Below are 23,131 nucleotides of genomic sequence, written 5' to 3'. Positions count from 1 at the left end.
TCATCAACTAGTTGTGTATCAGTGGTCTAAATTTGGAAAAGATCGGGCTATTCTTCACGAAGTTAAAAATATCCTAGAAAAGGTATAACTATTTGATAGCCAACTTTGAGCTCTTATATCTCTGGATTCAACGGAGAAAACGACGACGCCAGTGCAGCGGAAGACGAAAATGAACCAACTCCCACGCTGAGGGGAGTTAAGGATGCCATTCACCAGCTCAAAACTAACAAAACATCTGGTAAGGATGGTATCGCAGCTGAACTCATCAAGATGGGCCCAGAAAAGTTGGCCACCTGTCTGCATCGGCTGATAGTCAGGATCTGGGAAACCGAACAGCTACCGGAGGAGTGGAAGGAAGGGATAATCTGTCCCATACACAAGAAAGGCGACAAGTTAATGTGTGAGAACTTTCGAGCGATCACCATTTTGAATGCCGGCTACAAAGTGCTATCCCAGATCATCTTCCGTCGTCTTTCACCTAAAGTAAATGAGTTCGTGGGAAGTTACCAAGCCGGTTTCATCGACGGCCGGTCGACAACGGACCAGATCTTTACCGTACGGCAAATCCTCCAGAAATGCCGTGAATACCAGGTCCCAACGCATCACCTGTTCATCGACTTCAAAGCGGCATACGACAGTATCGACCGCGCAGAGCTATGGAGAATCATGGACGAAAACGACTTTCCTGGGAAGCTAACTAGACTGATAAAGCAACGATGGACGGTGTGCAAAACTGCGTAAGGGTGTCGGGTGAACTATCCAGTTCATTCGAATCTCGCCGGGGACTGAGATAAGGTGATGGACTCTCATGCTTACTTTTCAACATCGCTCTGGAAGGTGTGATGCGACGAGCCGGTCTCAACAGCCGGGGATCGATTTTATTTTCACAAAATCCGGTCAATTTGTGTGCTTTGCGGACGACATGGACATTATTGCCAGAACATTTGGAACGGTGGCAGAGCTGTACACCCGCCTGAAACGCGAAGCAGCAAAGATCGGCCTGGTGGTGAATGCCTCAAAAACAAAGTACAGGGGGTGGCCAAAATGTTTGGGAAAGGCATTTTTTTTCTCTCACAAAAAAGTTCAACATGCTACAACTTTTCATAGAGTGCATAAAAAAATCTCAAATTTTGACTGTTTATCAACCTGTTATATGTGCATCATTGGTACAAATTTCGGCTCGATTGAATAATTTTTCGCGAAGTTAGAACCGTTCGGGTAAAACACTATTTTTTAGACAGCTCATTTTTGAGCTGTCATATCTCGGAAACCAGTGAACCGAATTGAATGATTTTTTTAACGTTTATCAACAATATATTGATACTTAATACAACGTTATAAAATGTAATATTTTCTCACGACGTATTAAGTTATACCGGGTTGAAATTTTTACCCATATAGAGGAAAATAAGGCAAATTTGCCCATAAATTACTAAATGTGTTCTTCCTTTAATCTAAATAGGCTCAAATATATCTGATTAAAGATAGCTTGAGAACAGAAGTGGAAAATATTTAGACATCAACACTGAAATTTATTGACATTGACGTAAAAAATACACATTTTCAAGAAAAATCTAAAAAGTATCAATCCATGATAACTTTTTTCAACGTTCAAAAAGCATCTATGTTTTAATAGTTTGTGAAGCATTTGTATATTGTTAGTGTATGTTCAAAATTTCATTCAATTCGGTTCACTGGTTTCCGAGATATGACAGCTCAAAAATGAGTTGTCTAAAAAACAGTGTTTTACCCGAACGGTTCTAACTTTGTGGAAGAATAATCAATCGAGCCCAAATTTGTACCAATGATGCACATATAATAGGTTGACAAACAGTCAAAATTTGAGATTTTTTGATGCACTCTATGAAAAGTTATAGCATATTGAACTTTTTTGTGAGAAAAAAAAGTTGCCTATCCCAAACATTTTGGCCATCCCCTGTACCTGGCCACGTCCTTACAATCGCTAGGTAAGGGTAGAAATATGAGTTTATGTCTACTTGAGAAGATACAGGGCGCCCAAACTATCCACATAGATGTTAAGGAAAAGGGATTTGTGTTAGTAGGGTGGGGTGTTATGAGGAACTCTATTCGACAATCTAGAGCGCAGTTTGTCATTTGATGGGTGGTTTACACTTGGGTTTACAGATCTGTTAAGTGAACCTACCTTGTTATTCCTGAAAGAAAACATCACAAAAAAATATCAAGTTTTAGGCCATGCTTCTACTTTAGGCAGGAAAATAACGCATCGTTCTGAGGTGATCTACCCACGTTATACGAGACAGATAGCCGGCGTCAACGTTGCCGTACATTGGGTCAGGGAAGGATACCAGGATATTGAAAATGTTGTCCTGAAACTCCAAGATGGAGATCTACAATTGAATTGACATTTCCAATTCCAATTTAGAATACCGGTGAATTAAGAAAATAGTTTTTATTTTGTATTTATTGCGCATTTCCCACCCCATCGTTTTGGTGTCTTCTGCGTACTTATTCAGCACCTTGTAATTCATATGTAAGTGCACAGAAAACACGATTCGATGGAAAATCGCAATTTTATTTACGATTCCGCACTTATACTTTACTGCGAAAAGGGTCCAGTGGGGTGGAAAAAGCGCAATATATCAAGGTCATCAACATTTCATTTGACACTGTTGAAAATGCTTTGACATCCATGTGCACAACAGAACATGTGCTCGATGAACAACAGTATATATGTTAGATGTTCATCTAATCCCATCTGAAGGAGGTTTGGATTGTGAAAAGAAGATAACAATGTGCGACTGTGGAATCGAGTTCAGTTCTACGCCTACTGGCGACGAAGATAGTCGAGTGGCTCCGTAGCTTGAAGGAATAGAAGCGTCCGTCTAGCGAATTGGGATTCGTGAGTTCGAGTCCCACCGGAGTGCGTGGATTTCTTTTCATAATTCAAATCTCAATTTATTCATCGAGCACATGTTCTGTTGTGCACATGGATGTCAAAGCATTTTCAACAGTGTCATTTCCCACATGGCTTGGTCAGCCAAAGCAAAATCAAGAAATTGTCATTTCATTTGAGTTTTGTTAAAAGGATTCTTTACGGCACGAGAAAAGCACCATCACCGCTAGATCAATTAGGGTTTTTATTCTTGAAATTCCGAATATTTCTTTCAAATAAAACAACTTCAGCCATAAATTTATATAAAACTGTATATTAAAGTCTATCGATTTTATTTTACTTCTTTCGTAGTTTAGGATTTACACAGTGCATCTCGCACAGACAAAACAAAATTGAACTAATAATTGACAAAAAAGGGTAGGTCATATAAAACAAAGATTATAAAAGATCATACAAAAAGTGAGAAATTAGTTCCGAGGCGTATTTACATAAACCGGAGATTGAATTTAGTGTTTGTCAACTTGTTCGTCAGAAAGAAGGAGGCCTAAAATTTGATTTTATTCTCTAAAAATAAATATGCAATAGGCATTTCGAAATCAATTTTGCAGCGTATGAACATTTTTCTTACGCTTCATAACCAAAACAACTTTTTTTTGCATGGATTGTTCTTACTTCGTCATAGTATTGCTAAATTTATAAAACCTATATTGAGTATTTCTTTTCGCGATGAGTTTCTTGCTTTGTCAGGGTGCAAAACCTTGAGTATACCTATGTATCAGTTGGCAGTTTTTCGGTTGATTGGTTGTGTATAGGGTTCCAAAACTACAGTACGATTGTTAAACCTAGTTCTCGAAAAACATAAAATGTCGGCAGTTATCTGTTTGCATCATCGTTCAAGTTTTAGCAATAGATACATACTAATTGTGCTATAAATTATCAGTTGTTGTCTCTTCCATCGAGCTTGCTTCACAATCACGTTCACTTTGAATTCCTTATTGCTAGAACACGTTTGACGTTCAATCAAGATTTAGGACATCACATTCCTCCTGAAGCGGAGGGCCGGGGGCCAGGGGTAACATGCTCATGGATGTACTCCGGTTTTGTCACAGTCGTCCGTTGCTATTGCTCCACGTCACTTGGTTGCGCGGCTGCAGTCTGAGCGAATTGCGGTCGTCGTCTTCGATGACCGGTTCGTAGGCTTGGTTGACCTGTCCGGTCACGCCGTAGATGTCACCGCCCGGGCCACCGTTCACGTTGAAGATGTCCTTAACGCTGACACCGGCGTTGGATGTTCGAAGCGGACGTTGAGGAGCGTTGTTGTTCGACTGTGGGATAGATTGATGTTATTAGGTTCATCAAGAAGTTCTAGCTCTTTGGATAACAAGGATCTGAAAAAATGATGATTTTCTGACAACTTTTTCTAGGACTCGAGCTTGAATTACCGTACGTAGTATAAACACGGGTCAACATGGGGAAGGGGGATGAAGACTTGGTGCAATTGCTCGCCCATGGAAAACATCACCGCTGATGATATTTAAAGTTTTACAATTTGAGATGTGTTTCAATAGTAAGCTATTCATAGATATGCGAATATATCGAAACACTTAGAATGATACTTGCAGAAACAAGAAAAAAAATGCTCTTAGTTTGCCCCATCTACTTACGTTGTTCACTCCAGTGATTCCGTACTCGTTGTTCGCTCCCAGCGTTTGCATCTGGGACTTGCGCCGCTCGGCCATGACCGAGTTCTTGCGCACCTCCAGGGCACGTATCGTCTCGCGGCGCATCGTCATCCTGCGGGTCAGGATCGGCGTTCCAGTGTTGTTCTCATCGGCCGTCAGCTTCAGGAAACGCTTCTTGAAGGCCACATCCAGTGTGCCAATCTGCCTCCTGGGTTGACGTGCCTTCTCCAGATTCTGGATCGTTCTACGGCGTGCTATCCGGTCCGGCCCGCTGCCGGAATCATTGTCGTAGTCCCCGTCGATACCTTGCAACCTCTGGAGATTCTTGACGATCTCCACCGCGTGCTAGATGCGGAATGTACATTAGAGGCGTTATTGACTCGTCCAATTGAAGAATAACAACACATCAGATCTTACCTTATCTATCAGAGCATCCTGCGAGAGCTCCTCCGGTTTCTTGTTACAGCCCCAGTTGAGCTCGGTTGAGGCCAAGATATGCGACAAGGTTCCGAAGCGATGGAACAACATGGCCGTGAACTGGATGATCAGAATCAACGCGAAGAAGAACACAAACACCAGACCGATCGGTTCCAGCTGGAGGTACTCTTTCGAGATGTGCACCTGGATTTCGAGTATGAGGTGAAATTAGCATTGTTTTCTTGGGAACAGCCGGTGATAGGAGGTTAGTACACAGTGGCAGTTATCTATGATCAAGAACAACAATCGGAAAAGCATGCACCTGGTTCTTGGTCATAGACTTCGCCATTTGGATGGTATTAGTAGGACGAATGATACAAAATTTTGAACAGGGAAGAATGGTTAACAACAGAGAAACAGATGTTGCCGTTTAGTTAGATACGTGAACATGATTTACGGGGATTTTTTTTGGGATAGGTGGACTCAGCAAAGGGTTTTGCCATGTAATTTACATAATGTAGTCAGAAGTTTTGAATTATGTTAACACGTCTGGGTTTTGGGTCATTTTGGGAACACGCATGCACATTGCACCATTTGTTACGTATGTAGTTTCATTGCAGAAATATTCGTCACGTATTCATTCCTGCTGCCTGTTTTGAAACGACGAAAAGCCATGCAGTTATGTATCTGCAAATATGCTTTCATGCATTCGGCTAAGCAAGTGTAAGGTTAGCATTCTTTATAGGGTAGATCAGTGAACAGAAATTGTACAGGGTGACAGTGAGAGTTTTGCTCTAAATTTTAACCGGAAACAGCTCATCAACGTACTGCGTAAATCCGACAATTCTGGTGCTTACGAACATGTTTGCAAACAAATATATAAAACCGTGAGAAAATTTTACCATGACACCCAAATTTGTGATCGAAATGATTTTGGACCCGAACATATGATTTTAGGGGTAATTTACTTTAAAAGTGTCTTCGAAGAAATTATTTGTTATATTATAGCGAAGACTTATCAACAAGACATGGAATTCTGCTATTGTCCCATACTAACGTGAAGCGTCACCGACGGCACCACCGTCTATTGAGCTAAGGTGGAACGTTTGTATATAAAAGTGTAACAATGTGGTGATGCTAGTATGAAGATTTACTCACACTATCATGGATAGTTCCACCGTTCCACCTTGATCTGTGGACTGCGCTGCTAACAGTGATGCCCAATTTCCGGCAGTGCAGTAAGTCTTCTAAATAAAGTGTTCTTCTATTATAGCCCATCATTTGAAAGTAGAGGTAGGTGAGGCACCCTGTACTTTCACTGTAAATTTGAAAATAATAAAAAAGGGGCTCTTGTTCCATCTGCTAAATTTTATGACCCATTAAATCTGTTTTTTCGTTGTAACTTTTTCTACACAGTTTTGAAATTTGTCGTATGTTTTACAAAGTTGTTGTGCATGACAAAATATGCGTTTGTTTCTTATACGACAATGTTGTAAGCTTTAAGATTTTCTGTTATTTCAGCAGTCGCAGAGGAAGCTCTCAGGTTATAAAGAGGCAATTTGATGGTCAAATATATTTGTCATTGTAGTCCGACATTTATCCAAGGTTGCCATGATTCACGTTGTGTTGCTCATTCGTTCGGGTTGTTTGGTCAAATATTTGCCATCATAACAAACAGTCTAATGGAACCTTAACTGCAAGTGCTCATTAAACACTAAGGCCAGTAGTACACAGGGTCAAATATTTGACAAGGAAGGAACTCAAGAAACAAAATCAGTATACCAAAATCTCAACTGAAACATGTTTTACCGGAAAATCAGTAGAGATTGTAACTTTTACCAAACTTCGTTAGAATTTGACAGAGAGATAACATTTTACCGAAATACGGTGTTATTACAGAATACAGTTCGAACAATGTGTTTAGGTACAGTCGGAACCCGCTCGTTCAGCCACAACCGCCACCCAACCAAGGAATTCAATTCGTTAGTTGGGTGAAGTGACAGCAGCACGCGCACGCCCCTTGCATTGTTTTTTTTTTTTATTTTTAGTCGCGTTTAGGTTGGAAGTTAAAAGTAAAAATTTTCAATTTGTTTCACATTTAGAGCAAAACTTATACGTTTTGCAAGATACATATATGGCCAATGCGAGAATTAAATATTTACACCCATTTTTAGTCGGTGAAGTGAAAATACAGATGATTATGAAACCACCCGGACCAAAGTGCAAGCACAAAACGCTTTCAATGATCGACAAAATAAAGATTGCCGATGTTTTGCTTTTGTTTCGAAGTTATTTTACATATTATTTTTTTAAAAGAAATGTGAAATAGAAATTCTTCTCGATTATCATTAAAGTTTAAGAAACCAAAAACTCATTAGCTCGCCCCTCGGAATTACAGATTGGTTGTCATTTTCAGTTTGACATCCAATTATGACGTCCAGGTGCTTTTTAGTTGGCTGACAGCTCAACCAACGCACAGTGGCCGGAAGCCGGACAAAACCTCAAAAATCGACTTCAATATTTTATTTTTCTAATATTTTTCTTCCATCATAGATACTTCAACTAAGAAAACCCCAAATTTTCAAGTCATTTGGTCGAAAATTGAGTCTTGTGGATTTTTGCAAAGTTGAAGTTTTATGTGCTACAATATTGGTATTTATTGTCTTTATTTTATGAGCTTCCTTCATGAGTTCGTTGTAAAAGTTAGGAAGACTTGAATAATGTGACAATATTTTTGTGTTTTTGGGTATGAATAACCATTACATTTCAGGGATTGTTTGGAATTCAATCACAAAATTATTATGTTTTTACAATATGCAACCATATTGACTTTTATGAAATTTTGGAGAAAAACTTCGTATTAAAGAGATCCAGTACTTGTTTAGGAAACATCAGAAAACGACGCTGTATCCCGGATCTGACGTGCAATTTTGTCTAGTTTTTGGCTATATAGGTCACTGTTTGCGCATTTTTGCGCTAAGAGCGAAAAAAAATTTTTTTTCTATCAGGTCACAATGGAGCCGCATGGTTGTAGAGGAAGTGATATTGTTTAAAGTTTAAATTTTATCTTAACATAGTTCAAATTATATTAACAATAAGAGACTTTCATCAAGTCAGATGGTCATAAGAGGAGAGGGGGGTAGTGTCTGATAATGTAGTGGCCACAGCTTTAACATTTTTATTATTATTTTTTTTAAATATTATTTTATGTTTTGACTGAAAAACACAAGAAGGTGGGTGCTCCAGTTAAAAACAGTAAGCTGGAGAGGGAAAGGAGTGATGACTAAGTATGAATAAGCCTTTATTTTCTTAGACACTAACCACATGTTGCTTCACCAGATACAACTAACTCTTTTAAGCTTCAAAATAAAAGAAAGACAAAAACAACCGTTGAAAACATGTAAAAATAACTAAAAACCATTGCTCATTGATTTTATTAAACTGGTCGTTTCTTCGATTCATCCTTGTAGTATTGGTCAACTACCTTAGAAGCAATCTCTTCACGAACTTCTATCGAAGTTTCAATATATAGTGACAAAAATTCGTCGACATCTACGTGTTTCTTTTCTACACGCACATCTTTACAGTTCAAAGCAACAATCATCTATAAAATATAAAAGAAATTCACTAAACGGCGCTAAACGCTACGTTAAATATTTTTCTACGTAAACGTCGCGATCACCAAGGCAATCTTTGAATATTTTAATCGCAATTTTATGAAACGAACATTTTACGCTCTTTAGTAAAACCCGTTATATTGGTTTTTTAAACATGAAGTTTTCTTGTATGTTATTCATACAGTTTCGTTAAACACATTTCTACTGAACGACACATAGAGTGATAAAGATTTTGAAAATATTTGCTGGAACTCTACTGTTCATAAATATGATTACCGACCTCTGATGATTGTTTATCAAAAACTCCCTTCAATATTGCGAATTGCCAATTCTTTATAGATAGGGTTGTTTCGGTTGCTTCGACAAGTGATAGCAGGGATCGATGGACTTTACAACCCAAACTCGGAAGAGCATATATGAAGTTGTTGAAACGAGATTGATAAAAATCAGTTCAAATTTTACGCAGTTCACTATATTAGAATATCTGACCCCATAACGATTGAATTAACACACCTCCGTGCACCCACCGTAAAATTCCACGTGGTCTATGAGCAGTCCCTGAGAATAGACCACGTCTTGTCAGCCAACATTGGTATGTATCTGAATTGATCCATTGAACGAAAACGTAGGTAAACGATTTTTTCTAATGATTTATATAGGGTATATGGATCATTCCTTGGCCTAATTTGCAAACCGCCTTGACAATTTTGACCATAACTCATGAATTAATAGCACTAGAAATAATATTTTGACCCTATTACGCACTCTAGGCAATGCATGTTTCACCAATTGGAAGTAAACTTACGTAAATATTGAAGAATTTACTTAACTAAGTTGAAAAGATTCGATGTGATGGTATGCAACGTTGGTCTATGGTACATAAATTGGCCTATTAGTGGATACAACGTTGGCCTATTGCTTTCCATGCACTAGAACCACTTATTATCTCATTTTTTCAATATTTCTGCTGAGGTATTATCTCTGTTTGTTCACCAATCATACTTTCAAATTACATTTTCGGAGCCAAATTTTCAAAAAACTATAAATAAATCACTTAAACTAAAGTTCTTTCTTTTTTAGTAACGAAAACAATGCAACCCGATTATTGTGTTATATTTTTACAGTCACCGCACACAAAATCTATCTTTCTGTTCGTTATTTCTGGTTCTTACGCAAGCAATGTTGTTGGCGTCACTTTATCGGTGTTTTTGACGTCACTTTACTGATGGGCCAAGATTTGAGTACATGGTGATAAAAATGTCCTCAATATTCGGCCCACATGTAATTTGTAAAATAGTTATTATTCGTTAAAAACAAACATACAAATTCAAAATAGCATCTTTGACCGTCGCATCAAATGTTCAGTTATTGAAAAGGCAATTCGAAATATTCCAGAATCATGCCATTTATGATCATGTGTATAGACTACCCACTAAGCCGAAGAATCATGGCGTCTACAAAAGCTAAACAAAGTGACATTTTCATACAATTTTAATACTCCAAAGGGCTAAAATTGAAACGAAATGTTACAGGTGTTTGGCGCAAAGCTTTTCCGATATCCAGTTCGGCGTGTTTGTTTGAGTTTTTGGTTAACGTTAAGATAGGCCGAACGAGGGGACTATGCCAACGAAGCATCCCGATACCCTAGTTTTGAAGATTTTGGACCACCCTAACAGCAACAAATACACAATTATAGTTTATTTCAATATCAATACATGATTTAAGAACCCCCAAATTAAAAGGTTAATCAAAACCTACGTTCAGAAAGCACATGGTGATAGCCTATTATCGATTATTGTTACATGCTTTCCATAATCAGCAGATTTCAAAATTTTGAACCACCCTAATATAGATAAATCAAAATATATGACAAGTTCTATATCACAAATAGATTTAGGGAACTTAAGTCATCATAACCTGTGAATTTTAGCAATTTAGGTTAACATTTGAGGTTTTGTCCGACTTTTGTATGGAGGCCCGCCACTGTGCAACGGGGGCCCAACTAAAAAGCCACCCAACTATTAAGGACAAGGTATTTGGAGTACATTGCTCAAAATTTCTAGAGCACCGTTTTTTAGAACCGTTGAACGGATTTGGATTAAAATGCATCACGCTGTTGACAACCACTGAACAATTAGCGTGATGCATTTTCATCCAAATCCGTTAAACGGTTCTAAAAAACGGTGCTCTAGAAATTTTGAGCTATGTACTCCAAATACCTTGTCCTTCCCCCAACCAGTGGGTCCCGACTATACTAATTTGTATCTTCCTCTACAGCGATGCCCCAGTGGAGAAAGATTAACCCGTTTTGAACCCGATATTTTAAAATTAGCAAAACAATATTATAACTTGTTGATTTCAAAATCGAGTAAGTCAAGCACATAATAATGTCAGTGCGATATTAAAATTCCAGGCCCTGAAGAAGGTTCACTCCTCGAACCGAATCGTCGACAAAGATTAAAAATAATCGAAGCACTGTTGTTGACTGTTAAAGACGAATCACACTCTTAGCGCACCAACTCCAGTCGAAGTCATCCCGATTGTTACAGAACTTCGGTAAAAAATATTACCAAACGCCCAGCATTTGGGATTGTGAACAGCTGTGTAAACACTCTTTTTGCTCTGGAGAAATTTATCAAAAAATTATAAAAAAAGTTGCAACGGAACACTGATTTTGAAAGATCAATCACAAGAAACAACCCATGTTTCTAAAAATTGAGCAGGTAATGCTAAAGCTTGCTAAGCACGTCTTTTTATACATGGCTAGATTGAGTTTAAATAAGGGCGAATGTAACATGAGCGAGTTCTCTTCATCGACTCTCTCTTCTGCAAATTAAAGTGACAAGATGCACATTCAATCGACCTTTTCTACACTTAGACGCTAGATTCCATCGCAACCTAGCGCTTTATGACCAAAAATACAACCAAACTTGCATCTTGTCACTTTAATTTGAAGAAGAGAGAGTCGATAAAGAGAACTCGCTCATGTTACATTCGCCCTTATTCAAACTCAATCTTGATGGGATAAATACTATGGATTCATTCGGAAATCAAACAACTTTTTTTGAGAAAAATATTTCTGCTAATTTTGGATTGTTTACAACATACAGGGGATAGACAAAATGATCGGGACAGGCAAAATTTTCACTTTTCAAAAAATGTTCAACTAGCTGTAACTTTTAGAAAAGTGCGTCGAATATTCTCAAATTTTTACTGTGAGTTCATCTACTAGTTGTGTATCAGTGGTCAAAATTTGGGAAAGATCGGGCAATTTTTCACGAAGTTATAAAGATTCTTGAAAAAGGTAAAATTATCCGATAGCCAACTTTGAGCTATTATATCTCCGGATTTAATGAACCAATTGCAATGAAATTTTGACCATTTATGACTTATATAATGAACTCCAAAAAACATTTGACTTAACTTGAAATTTTTAACAAGAGCAAAAGTTAGAGCGATTTTATTTTTTACACGGTTTTTTAGCAAATTGGTCTATTTTTAATATGTATTCCATTACTTTTTTAATTTGTTGGTGGCTATGTTGTTACATTCCTTTAAAACACACTTATATATAAGTCAATTAGAGGGGAATTAAATGAACTATGATTTGCATCTTGAATTTTGAAACGTTGTTGAAGTTTTGGATAATTTGGCGTTTTATTAGAAAAATAATCTAATCGTAATAATTTTCTTCCGTGTTAAGAATTTTAAGTTAAGTCAACGGTTTTTCATAGCTCATTATATAAGTCATAAATGGTCAAAATTTCATTGCATTCGGTTCATTGAATCCGGAGGTATAATAGCTCAAAGTTGGCTATCGGATAATTTTACCTTTTCCAAGAATCTTTATAACTTCGTGGAGAATGGCCCGATCTTTCTCAAATTTTGACCACTGATACACAACTAGTTGATGAACTCACAGTAAAAATTTGAGAATATTTGATGCTCTTTTCGAAAAGTTACAGCTAGTTGAACATTTTTTGAAAAGTGAAAATTTTGCCTGTCCCGATCATTTTGTCTATCCCCTGTATGTATGTACATCGGAAGTGACGTATATGATAGTGCATCATTGAACGCACACAGCGCAGTACACCCGGTACTGAAAATAAAGTGTCGCTAAACGTCGCTATTCGGTTTGGTGCTGGCGCCATAATAAAACGATCAGGACAGGCAAAATTTTCACAATGAATAATACAAATACTAATACAATGAACTTCGGAAAAACATCTGTCTTAATTTAAAAATGGTTGTAGGAAAAAGAAAAGTTGAAGCTATTTCATTTAGGCTGATAAAAATAATTATTTGTTTAGGACACCCCCACTCCCTTCTATGATCCCAAAACATTGAAGGGGCAAACTAAAACTTGGCATCGCATGACTATATTTTCAATAGAAAAATAGCTTCCAAAAAACGTGTTTTTCAAAAGTTGAACCACGACAAATAGACGTTTCATTGGGACCATGTTGCGATTAAAATAATCATCACAAAAACCCAATACTAATTACGTTGTGTTCGCACGTCATAAAGTAGGTGGCGGTAGTGAGCGAACGTCAAACAGGAGCAAAAACAATGAGCAAGTGGTTTGCGAACTTAATATATCGTTTACCCTCGTTGTTGGTTCGATCGCTTCAAACACTTTTTAATTTAACCCCCGCTAATATGCACATCGTTCAAACTAAAAATGGTTCGAGCGCAAGTTCAAACGCCGTTCTGCTCATGGAACGAAGTGAACCGGAACGCAGAATGAAAGCAAAACAGCAAACAAGGTTGCCATTAGTGTGTTTTTTCGATGCCAACAGGGGTATGAACAGTATTTAAAATAATTGTTGAAAAAGTGAACGATTGGAAGTGAGTAGAGTGAGACGTCTGTTTGTCTGTACTTGAACATTAGGCTGTCCAAAAAAAAGATGTTCGAAAAGTCTAGGTGCACAACCCTAAAATAAAAGATAAGCATATTTGAAGCATTTTTGTAGAACATTTCGATTTTCAAAAAAAAAATCATTTAGAGGGCAATTTTTGAGAAATGAACCTTTTCCATAAAATTTTTCAAAAAACACATATTTTCGTAATATCTTTTTTTTTTTTCTATGGACCTCTACGCATTCTTGATGGGTATTGGTTTTTGAAATATTGTGTTCATATTGGCGGCAGAACCTTTTTTGTGCTCATAAAAGGTTGATTGTTTGAGCATTTTTATCAAAATTTGCCAAAAAGAATTCGTGTACTATTTTTTTTTTTAATTTTAAACCACGAACGTTTTATCTGATAGTACTTTCCATATGCGTCATTACTCTAAAAAAAATTAAATATCTTATCTATAGAAGCTGAGATATTACGGTTTAAGTGAATACAGAAAAAAGTTTGGGGTCACCCCCTCAAAACCATGTCATTTTTTAGGCCCACATCCCCACCAATTTGTGTTTGATTTCAAAACCCTAGGTCTCATTCAAAAAATAATAAGTCAAAGTAGCTTTGAATATGATTTAGGTGAAATTTTTACAAAAATATTTGTATGTAAACTTAACCCAAAGTTGCCAAATTTTCTAAAAAATGAATATACATTTTCGGCAGTGTCGCTGGAAATTGGGTCGACCAAATTTTAAGACGAGAGTGGTAATATAACCTATTTTCCAACTGTTTTTACCGAACTTGGCTGAAAAATCTAGGTAGAAAGTTATTAAGTAAATTAACTCTTGATGTCATCGACCAAAAGTTTGGAGTCACCTCTCAATATGATGTATCAGCTAAAAGTTTGAGGTCACTGTCGTAAAATATGGAAAAGTGATTTGGTGATATCTTCGTCATCTATAGTTCAATTTTAATTCTTTTTGACTTATTTCTAAGATAATTAACTAAATTTACGTTTGATGTCTTTAGTTCAAGGTATTCAACGATTTTATTTATAAAAATATTAAATAAAGTCAACACATTTCACCACACTTCAAAAAATGAGGCAATTTTGCGTTAAGATTTAGTATGTAAATTTCAACAAATACCTATGTGTGGTTCAAAAAAAAAAAGTGTGGTTCAATGTCTGTGCAGTAAGTACCATTCATTATGTTTCAGATGAAAGTAGGTTATATTACACTAGTTTACAAAATGAAACGAAAGTCGTAAACTTCTGTCAACGACCAAAATTTTTGAAGCATAATTTAGTGCTGATTTCTAAACCGTGCTTCAAAAAATTTAAAGTAGAACAGTTTTTGAGTTTTAGCTCAATTTCGAGTTTTACAACTTTTTAAAATATGGAATTTAGTAAAATTCAAATATCTTGCGTTTTGTTCAACAAATTTTAAATCTTTTTCCATAAATTAAAAGCTGAATATAATACCATTCGATCATCTGAATGCAGGTTTTGCGTCAGATTGATGAAATTCAAGATATTGGCGAGTGTTGGGGACGATCTTCTTAAATTTTGGCAAAATTTCCATTCCAAGAAATTTCTTGGAATACATTTATGTATTTTTTTTCAATAAGAAAAAAGTAATTTAAAAATTCTTTCTCAACGTTAATTTGACATCCCAAGTAACACACATGTCATATAAGAGTTACAGCAGCGCAAGTTAATTTGGCGTAATTCTAACACAATGTTAAAATTACGTCGAATTAACTTTTATATAACCAAAACTTGCGCTGCCGTAACTTTTATATGACATGCGTGTTGCTTGGGATAACATATGTAGGCGAGTTACAGTAAAAAATTCAGCTCAATCGGAGCATTGATTACGGAGAATGAGATGTGTGAAATGAGCGACTTTGCTGAATAGAACAAAAATCTACAAAATTCTACACCAAAAACGATCATCAACTTACCGAGTTTAAAAATGCTGTTAACTAGTGTTGTCGCTCTTATCTTAAAATTTGGTCGACCCAATTTCTAGCGACACTGCCGTAAGTTTATATTCATTCTTTAGAAATTTGGCGACTTAAGCTTGAGTTTACATACAAACTTTAAAAAAATATTTAAATAATGTTAAAAGTTTCTTTGACTTATTATCTTTTGAATGAGATCTATGGTTTTGAAATCGGACGCAAGTTGGCGGAGATATGGGCCTGAAAAATGACATGTTTTGGAGGGGGTGCCCCCTTATTTTTGATCGGGAGTGTATATCAAATATTTGCAAAACGTGAACATGTTTTTGAGTTTATTCAAGTTTTGTTCTCGTTTTATTTTTTTTCCTATTTATTTTTATCGACATTTAAGTACAATGAACATTGTAAAGTTCACACTATATGCTTGAGGTTGAGACTCTATTGTAATTCACATTATAACTTTGAACACAAATCTACTCTCGATGGTTTGATCGCATCTAATCTGAACACTTTTTAATATGATCTCCGTTAAACTGCACATCGTTCAAACTAAAAATGGTTCAAACGTCATTTTGCTCATTGAACGGGGTGAAACAGAACGCAGAATCAAAACAAAGTAAGTAAAAAATAAAACTAAAATCGAACCCCGTTGGTTTGCATGAGCCGCTTCTCAAACCAACGGGGGTAGCCGGTATCATGCATGTGCTTTCTGATCTCTAAAGTTTGCTCAATGCTTAACATTATTAAATTCATTTTAAGAGCTTCGTGGATCGATAACAAAATCGGTTGTTTTGACATTTATAAATAAAACATATTTTATTGAACTATTTCATGTTTGCGATATGCAGCAATAAAAATCAACTGTTGTAAGAATTTGTAGAAGATTTTGGTGGCTCAACTATTGTAAGAATTTCTAGAAAATTTCGGTGGCATTCATTAGTGTATTCCAAAGCAATATCAGCACAGAAAACAGACGAACATGCTCGAACAAAATTTCTTAAAAATCTTGTGTAAAGAAAAAAAAACAAGCGTAACATCGACGGTGACATTCCCACCTAAAAACTCGTTTCGACGCCAGGATGGCGCTAACTTATGAATTATTTCACAAGCGTACCTTTAAATTATCCTACTCAAAGGCTGAGTTGTATTTGCTCAAATAACAATAAGCGTATTGTATAGTTTATTGCATTGCTAACTGGACTGCGACAAAGTGCGGAGTATCAAATAAAAGTGCGATATTGCATCAAATCGTTCTGGTGTCTTCACGGCACTTATTCATCACGAGCTAATGTATAAGTGCGGTGAAGACACCGGAACGATCTGACGCAAAATCGAACTTTTATTTGAGATTCCGCACTTCATCGTCGCACTTATAACCGCGCAATGCGCAATAATTTCACCAAATTAGCTATCATATTAGAGCAACACATTGGCAAGAAGTTTCAACATTTTCAATTAAAAATGAGTTGAACAACAATACAATAATTGTTTTCTAAGGAAAACCAACACATTCTCTCAGTGGAACTATACTAGGGTGCTATTTATCTGTTTTATTGATGTTTCTCGGTGAGCTAATGAAAACTATTGGTTTAACGTTGTGACGCAGGTGAAAGTTGCTGCGGTGATCGAAATTGTCTGAGGATGGCTGAAGAAAAACAGTAAGCCGAAACGTCACAACGTTAAACTAATAGTTTTCATTGGCTCACCGAGAAACATCAATAAAACAGATAAATATCAGTTAACGGTGATTAGCACATCCAATTTAATCCAATTATATTAGGGTGCACAATTGGCGACACTAACGCCAAAAGGTAAAATAACGGAAACAAAATAATGGCCACATTCCCAGTCATTTCAAAACAACCGTTGCAATGTTTTACACGAACACACATCATGAGCTTGGACGTCTGTTCTTTGTGATATCAGGCCCAGATTAAGAAGTGTAGGGCCCGGGATAGGAGCTCAGTAGGGGCCCCTCGGAGCAAGGATGGGAACACTAACTTGCTATTTTCTCAGTTCAGAAGCGTTCAATCCAAAAACGATGTATGGACGACTTTTGCCTTGTGGTTTTGTTAATTGAAAAAACGTTAGACCAGTTATTTTTTTTCAATGAAAAAAAATCTCCATTTTCGTCCCGCGTTCCAGTATCACACTGCACTGATATGCATTAGTATGGGACAAATATCAAATCCTCGCTCCAGTCGACTTTTTAGATGCCATTTAGGTCCCATATGAACTGTACAAAATTTCAGCGCAATCGGTGAAACTATAATTTAGCGCAAGCGGTTCAAAGTTTTCATAGGATTTACTATGGGAAAAGTTACACTTTCAGATAAAAAATCCCAGAGGTCGTCCCTTGTCTCCTTAATTCAAATCGATCAATGTTTCTTGTAGAAAAATCAATTATGAAACTTTCCTTCGAAGACTGCAAAACAATTGGATGCTTGTGAAAAAAGTTATTGATTTATTACTGATTAGTGGTCCAACGAACGGCTTTTTGTTTTGTTTTATCAGCAGCACTGTAGCTGCTGCCTTGACTGCTGCTGTTTCTGGGGGTGGTGATGCCTCCCGCCACCCCATGCAACAGCGGCAGCAGCAGTGCTGCTGATAAAACAAAATAAAAAGCCGTTCGTTGGATCACTAATCGGTAATAAATCAATAACTTTTTCCACAAGCATCCAATTGTTTTGCGGTCTTCGAATGAAAGTTTCATAATTGATTTTTCTACAAGAAGCATTGATCGATTTGAATTAAGGAGACAAGGGACGACCTCTGGGATTTTTTATCTGAAAGTGTAACTTATCCCATAGTAAATCCTATGAAAACTTTGAACCGCTTGCGCTAAATTATAGTTTCACCGATTGCGCTGAAATTTTGTACAGTTCATATGGGACCCGAATGGGATCTGAAAAGTCGACTGGAGCGAGGATTTATTTTTTCTATACAAGCGTGTACCATACTAATATGCATGCTGTTCTAAAATATGTACCGAACGATACATGTCCGTCTTTTAGGAACTTCTCCGTGAGTTTTAAAGTTTTTCTTTCTAGCAAAATAATTGAAGATTTGAACTTTTAACTATTTCCTCAACCAAACCTGTCTTACTGTTTGACTACCCTCGTAGTGAGGGCCTCGCCGGTGTTAAAATCTCCAAACCCTTTTCACCTTGATAGAGATGGATTATCCTTTTGTAGGGGGTGAGGGAGGCATCATGCCACATGCAATCTCTTTTCCACATGCTGTGTGTGATTGTATCGAAATTAAGGGCGGGGAAGGGGGTTGTGTACAGTTAGGAAGACACAGGACAATTGGTTAGCCAAAGTTTCCATTCCTGTTTCAGTTGGATGCAGTTAGGGTGGTGGGTGGTAGGAGCATAAAACACATCAACCGTATTAGCCGTTGTTGCCTTAGGTTGGGGGAGGGTGGTGGAGATAAAGGGGAGACATTCCTCTTTTCCGAACTTATTGTGAACAGCGAGAGTAGTAGGGACGGACCAATTTTGGTGATACAGAAGTTACTAATGTGTGGTGTTTGGTGTGGGGGTGGTGTTTTGGGAGGTAAAAACACAGTTGAGATTAGCAAGAGAAACATATACATATAAAAGGTAGAATATTCAGTTGAATCAAACCTCGGCTGTCACTTCGTCATAGGTAATGTTGGTTTTGACGCCCAACGGCCAAACGATGTGCAGTTTGTCTTTGTTCAACTGCAGCAAGAACACGATCAGTACGAACAGCGCGTTGAACATGAAGAATGCAAACACGGACTTGTTACGCAACTCGATCAGGTCCGAAGCAATTCGTGCCTGTTGTTGTTGTGTGGTTTTGTGGGTGGTTTTTGATTGTTGAAGAGAGGTTTGTTGATCCCGTGATGAGAGGATTTTGTTTTGCAAATGCGTTGGCGGTTTGTTTTGTGTGGATTGTACAGTACGAGTCATGTTTGCATAATTTTGAACGGTTTATTGGCCGAAATGGTGTTATGGTGTATGGTTTTGTACAGATTGCGATTCCGCAGTCCGGATCAGGTTTGTTGATAATGAAAGGAAAAGAAAAGAAAGAAAAGTACAGATTAATATCTGCCGGAACAGGAGACATTCGAGGCGGGTACGATTGTCTGGGAGAGCCGGAAGCTGGACGTGCGATGCTTGCAGACAACCATGACCAGGCGCGTTCGAATGCCTCCTGCGGGTTACCTCTTGTGTGGCTTCGTCATAAGTAATGTTGGTCTTGACACCCAGCGGCCACTTGACGTGGATGTTGTCCTTGTTCAACTGTAGTAAGAACACGATCAGTACGAAGAGAGCGTTGATCATGATGAATCCGAAAACGGACGAATCACGCAGCTCCTTCAGATCATGTGCAATACGTGCCTGCAAATAGTTAATTGAGTTATAGCTGCTCAAGTATTGTCAAAGAATCGCACATACCTGTTCTTCTTTGTTCTGATCGATGGGGTAAAGATATTGGTCGATCAAGTCCTTCCAGAACTGAATTTCCGTGCTGGAGATGAAGTCCACTTCACCCTTCTTCAAGTCGGGATCCTCGATCCAGTAGGGGTTCGTCAAGAAGTCGCGTTCGTTTCTCTGCAGCGTTGAAGTCTCCGAATCCGATTGCTCGTCCTCTTCTTCACTATCCTCAGCAACTGAGCCCAAATGATGATCGCGCGAGCCAGCCGATGCCGTTCGTTTGCGAGTATGATGTCCATGAGGATCAATGTGCTTTTCCAGATTTTCGATCTTTTTGGTGATGGAATCCAGCGCGTCTCCAATGTGGACCAGTTGAGCTTTTTCATCGGTGGTCTTTCCGTGCGTACACAACAAACAACGGAACAATCCAGCGATGGAGACTTCAATCGAACCTTCCTCATCTGCATTAGATCCTGCTCCTCCCTGAAGGAATCCAAGCAGCGATTTTTGCTTAGCGCGCTTCGCTGCTTCCTCAGCATCCTTCTTCTCTTGCTCGAGTTCCTTCTTTGTCTTCTTGGCCACAACTTCACGGGTACCCCATGAGACAACGTTCAAGTTGATGATCGAGTACAAGATCAACAGCAAGTACATAGATGGAATCGAGAGCAAGTAGATCAAACCTGATGCTATGCACCAAAACTCTTGCGGATGGAGACACGCTGCTATAAAGAATGACCCTGTCATTGCTATCAAGAATATAGCCGAAGGACTTCCGATTCCGTCCTCGCCTAACTGCAATGCTGTACCGACGATTACCGCCATCATAATCAGTGCATATACCGTTGATAATATCTGTGCTAGCAGTAGTTGGATGTTCGATTTGCAGGTAAAGCATACCAACATGAACAGTAATATAGGAATGATATTATAGTAGAACGAAGTCCAATTGTCAATCTTGAATGCGGCGACGAAAGCTCCCACCAACATAAGGAAAATCGTTCCCGGGCCCAGAATGGTACCACCCATCAACATCATCTGGTAGAAGATGTACAGCAGCGAGATGTTGTCGTTGATCTTGATCGTACGCTTATAATCCATCAGCAGATCCATAATGTTGGCAATGGTGGACGGAACCCAGCGACGACGCTGGTTGTAGAACTCGTTGAAACCTTCCGGACAGTGAGTGTAGGCATCGGAGGCAGCGGAGTATTCGACACGATAACCTCTTTGTAGCAGCAGTGTACACAACCAACGATCTTCTCCCTGATCGTACTGTACGTAGTGACGGGCTTCGTCCGAACGAGTGGTATACTTACGCATAACGTTGTCGTCCATGAGACCTTTGCCTATGGAATGGATCAGTGTCAATAGTTATATCGTATTTAGCTACACTACGTCACCTCTACTTACCTCTGAAAAGCGAGAAACATCCAGGACTACAAAGTACACATCCGATCATATGTTCGGTAGCCTTCTGCAGCCAATGACCAATAGCGTATTCGAACTTCTGATACCACACCATCGGACCGGATCCAATCGGGTGAATACGACCGCAAGCAGCGCCCAGGTTCTTGTTCTTTTTCATCAAATCTACCAGCAGAGTGACGGCACTCGGGTTGAAATCGATATCCCCGTCCAGTGTTAGTAGATAAGTGTTTTCAGCCATTACGTCCTTACGATCAACTGAGATCGGTAGTTCCATCAGCCGGTGTCCGAGCAGATAGTACATGTACATGACCTGCGACCAACGCTTACGATGTCGAATACGATCCTTGTCCTTGAGGTGGGCAATCAGCTTCGTCTTTCCGGGCAGCGTCCAAACCAGACGACCTCCGTAGGGCGTCGGATACTTCTTCGGTGGTCTCAGTCGGATGTTCGTTTGATGAACCTCGGAAGCGGCTTCGTCGATCGTATCGATCAAGATTTTTACGAACCTATTGCACTGGATATCATCATCGCTGTGATCGGAGATTTCAAAAGCATCATCGAAGAAAATGTGAGCTGGAAGTTAAACAAAAATAGAATTGTTAGTATATTCTTCAAGGCATGACTTTACACTTCCTTACTTTCAAACTCGTAGTAATCCGGATCAACGATACGCAGATACTTCTGAGCCACTCGTCTGGCGCATTGATCTTCATCCATTCGCATGATCGACTTCAAGAACACGATCATCTCCTCCTTAGTTTCGTGCCACAGAGTTGCGCAGGCGTAGATTCTAGTGATGTGATCGGACGATTTTACGCTTGGACGGGGCATTGCCGAACCATCCGTATGAACCGAGATGGTTTCGTAGTATTCGTCTCCTTTTTCCTTCTCGATTTCGGCCAAGTCTTCGGTCTTAACGTCTGCCTGATCGTCGCGTCTTCTGTTCAGCGCCATCGATTGGTCGATCAGCAGGGCATTGTACATGGGAGTAACGAAGAGCTTTTCCGTATTGGCCAAACGCTCGCACTTGGGGGTCCAGATGTGCAGTGTGATCCAGGTTTGTGACAGAAGCCAAAGTAACCAGGCCCATGCCATTTGACGTGATGCGAAATCACTCAGTCGGAATACCGGAGGACTTTCGAAGAACAAGTAATCTGGTATTGATCCGTGGAAAAAGCAGGGATCGTCATTTCGAATACCACAAGCGGCAATCAGAAGTGAGATTGCTACCGGAATGGTTAGATTCACTGGGAAAGCATAGCTGAAGCCTTGAATCAGAATCTTACAAGCAAACTTGCCGAAAACATAGCACAAGTAAGCGCCCAAAATCTGAATGATCAGAACATATGTGACGGTATTGTAGGAAGCATCTATATCTACGGTATCACCAGCTTGCGACGCTTCAACAAGATCAGGAAGTGCCGAGCTGAAGGCCGTTGCAACTTCCTCTACCACAATCTTGTGCGGTCCAAACCCAACTCCGAATAATGAGAATAGGTTGGCAACTTCATCTCCGTTGAAGAACATGATCACTAACACGATGCAGAAGAACAGAATGATCTTCCACAACGATAAAAACATGTACGTAAAATAGCGAGTCTGTTTGAGATCCTCCTTCACGCGACCCATCGCTCGGACGAATCCGAAAGGACTCTGCGGCGAAACATAATTCTCCCACCATCCGCAGGACGTCAACAAGGCCGACACGGGAATCAACCATAGAACTGGCCTATTCTCCAGCAGTGGCCACACCACGAAACCTGTAATTTGCGCTGCAATAGCTGCCAAATCCACGATACTCTTCACGGCACGTTTTCCTTCTTTGTTCGTTCGCGAAAACATTCCGAGCAAACCTGCAAACGCAAAAAAAAAACAAATTTATTCAATTACTTAA

The 23,131-nt window shown here is 38.7% G+C and overlaps 1 protein-coding gene across 5 annotated transcripts in view; it reads right to left on the bottom strand.

The window, feature by feature from the left end:
- Window positions 1-3,154: 3,154 nt before the first annotated feature.
- The window catches only part of LOC109405983 (chitin synthase chs-2), a 225,546-nt gene continuing 205,569 nt past the window's right edge, over window positions 3,155-23,131 (bottom strand). For 3 of the 5 annotated variants that reach the window (XM_062859777.1, XM_019679040.4, XM_019679038.4), the window contains 7 exons: window positions 21,876-23,090; window positions 21,220-21,810; window positions 19,831-21,155; window positions 19,597-19,773; window positions 4,975-5,178; window positions 4,540-4,902; window positions 3,155-4,200 (listed from right to left, as the gene is read on the bottom strand). In XM_062859777.1, coding sequence (XP_062715761.1) covers window positions 3,979-4,200; window positions 4,540-4,902; window positions 4,975-5,178; window positions 19,597-19,773; window positions 19,831-21,155; window positions 21,220-21,810; window positions 21,876-23,090 — 4,097 coding nt within the window. In that variant the 3' untranslated portion in view covers window positions 3,155-3,978. Of the gene's footprint in view, window positions 4,201-4,539; window positions 4,903-4,974; window positions 5,179-19,032; window positions 19,210-19,596; window positions 19,774-19,830; window positions 21,156-21,219; window positions 21,811-21,875; window positions 23,091-23,131 lie in introns of all 5 variants that reach the window. The other 2 variants (XM_029878578.2, XM_019679039.4) reach the window with 1 other exon arrangement.

Source organism: Aedes albopictus, chromosome 3 (genome assembly GCF_035046485.1).
Source record: "Aedes albopictus strain Foshan chromosome 3, AalbF5, whole genome shotgun sequence".
Classification (NCBI taxonomy): Eukaryota; Metazoa; Arthropoda; class Insecta; order Diptera; family Culicidae; genus Aedes; species Aedes albopictus.
This window is presented reverse-complemented; position numbering and strand designations above follow the sequence as displayed.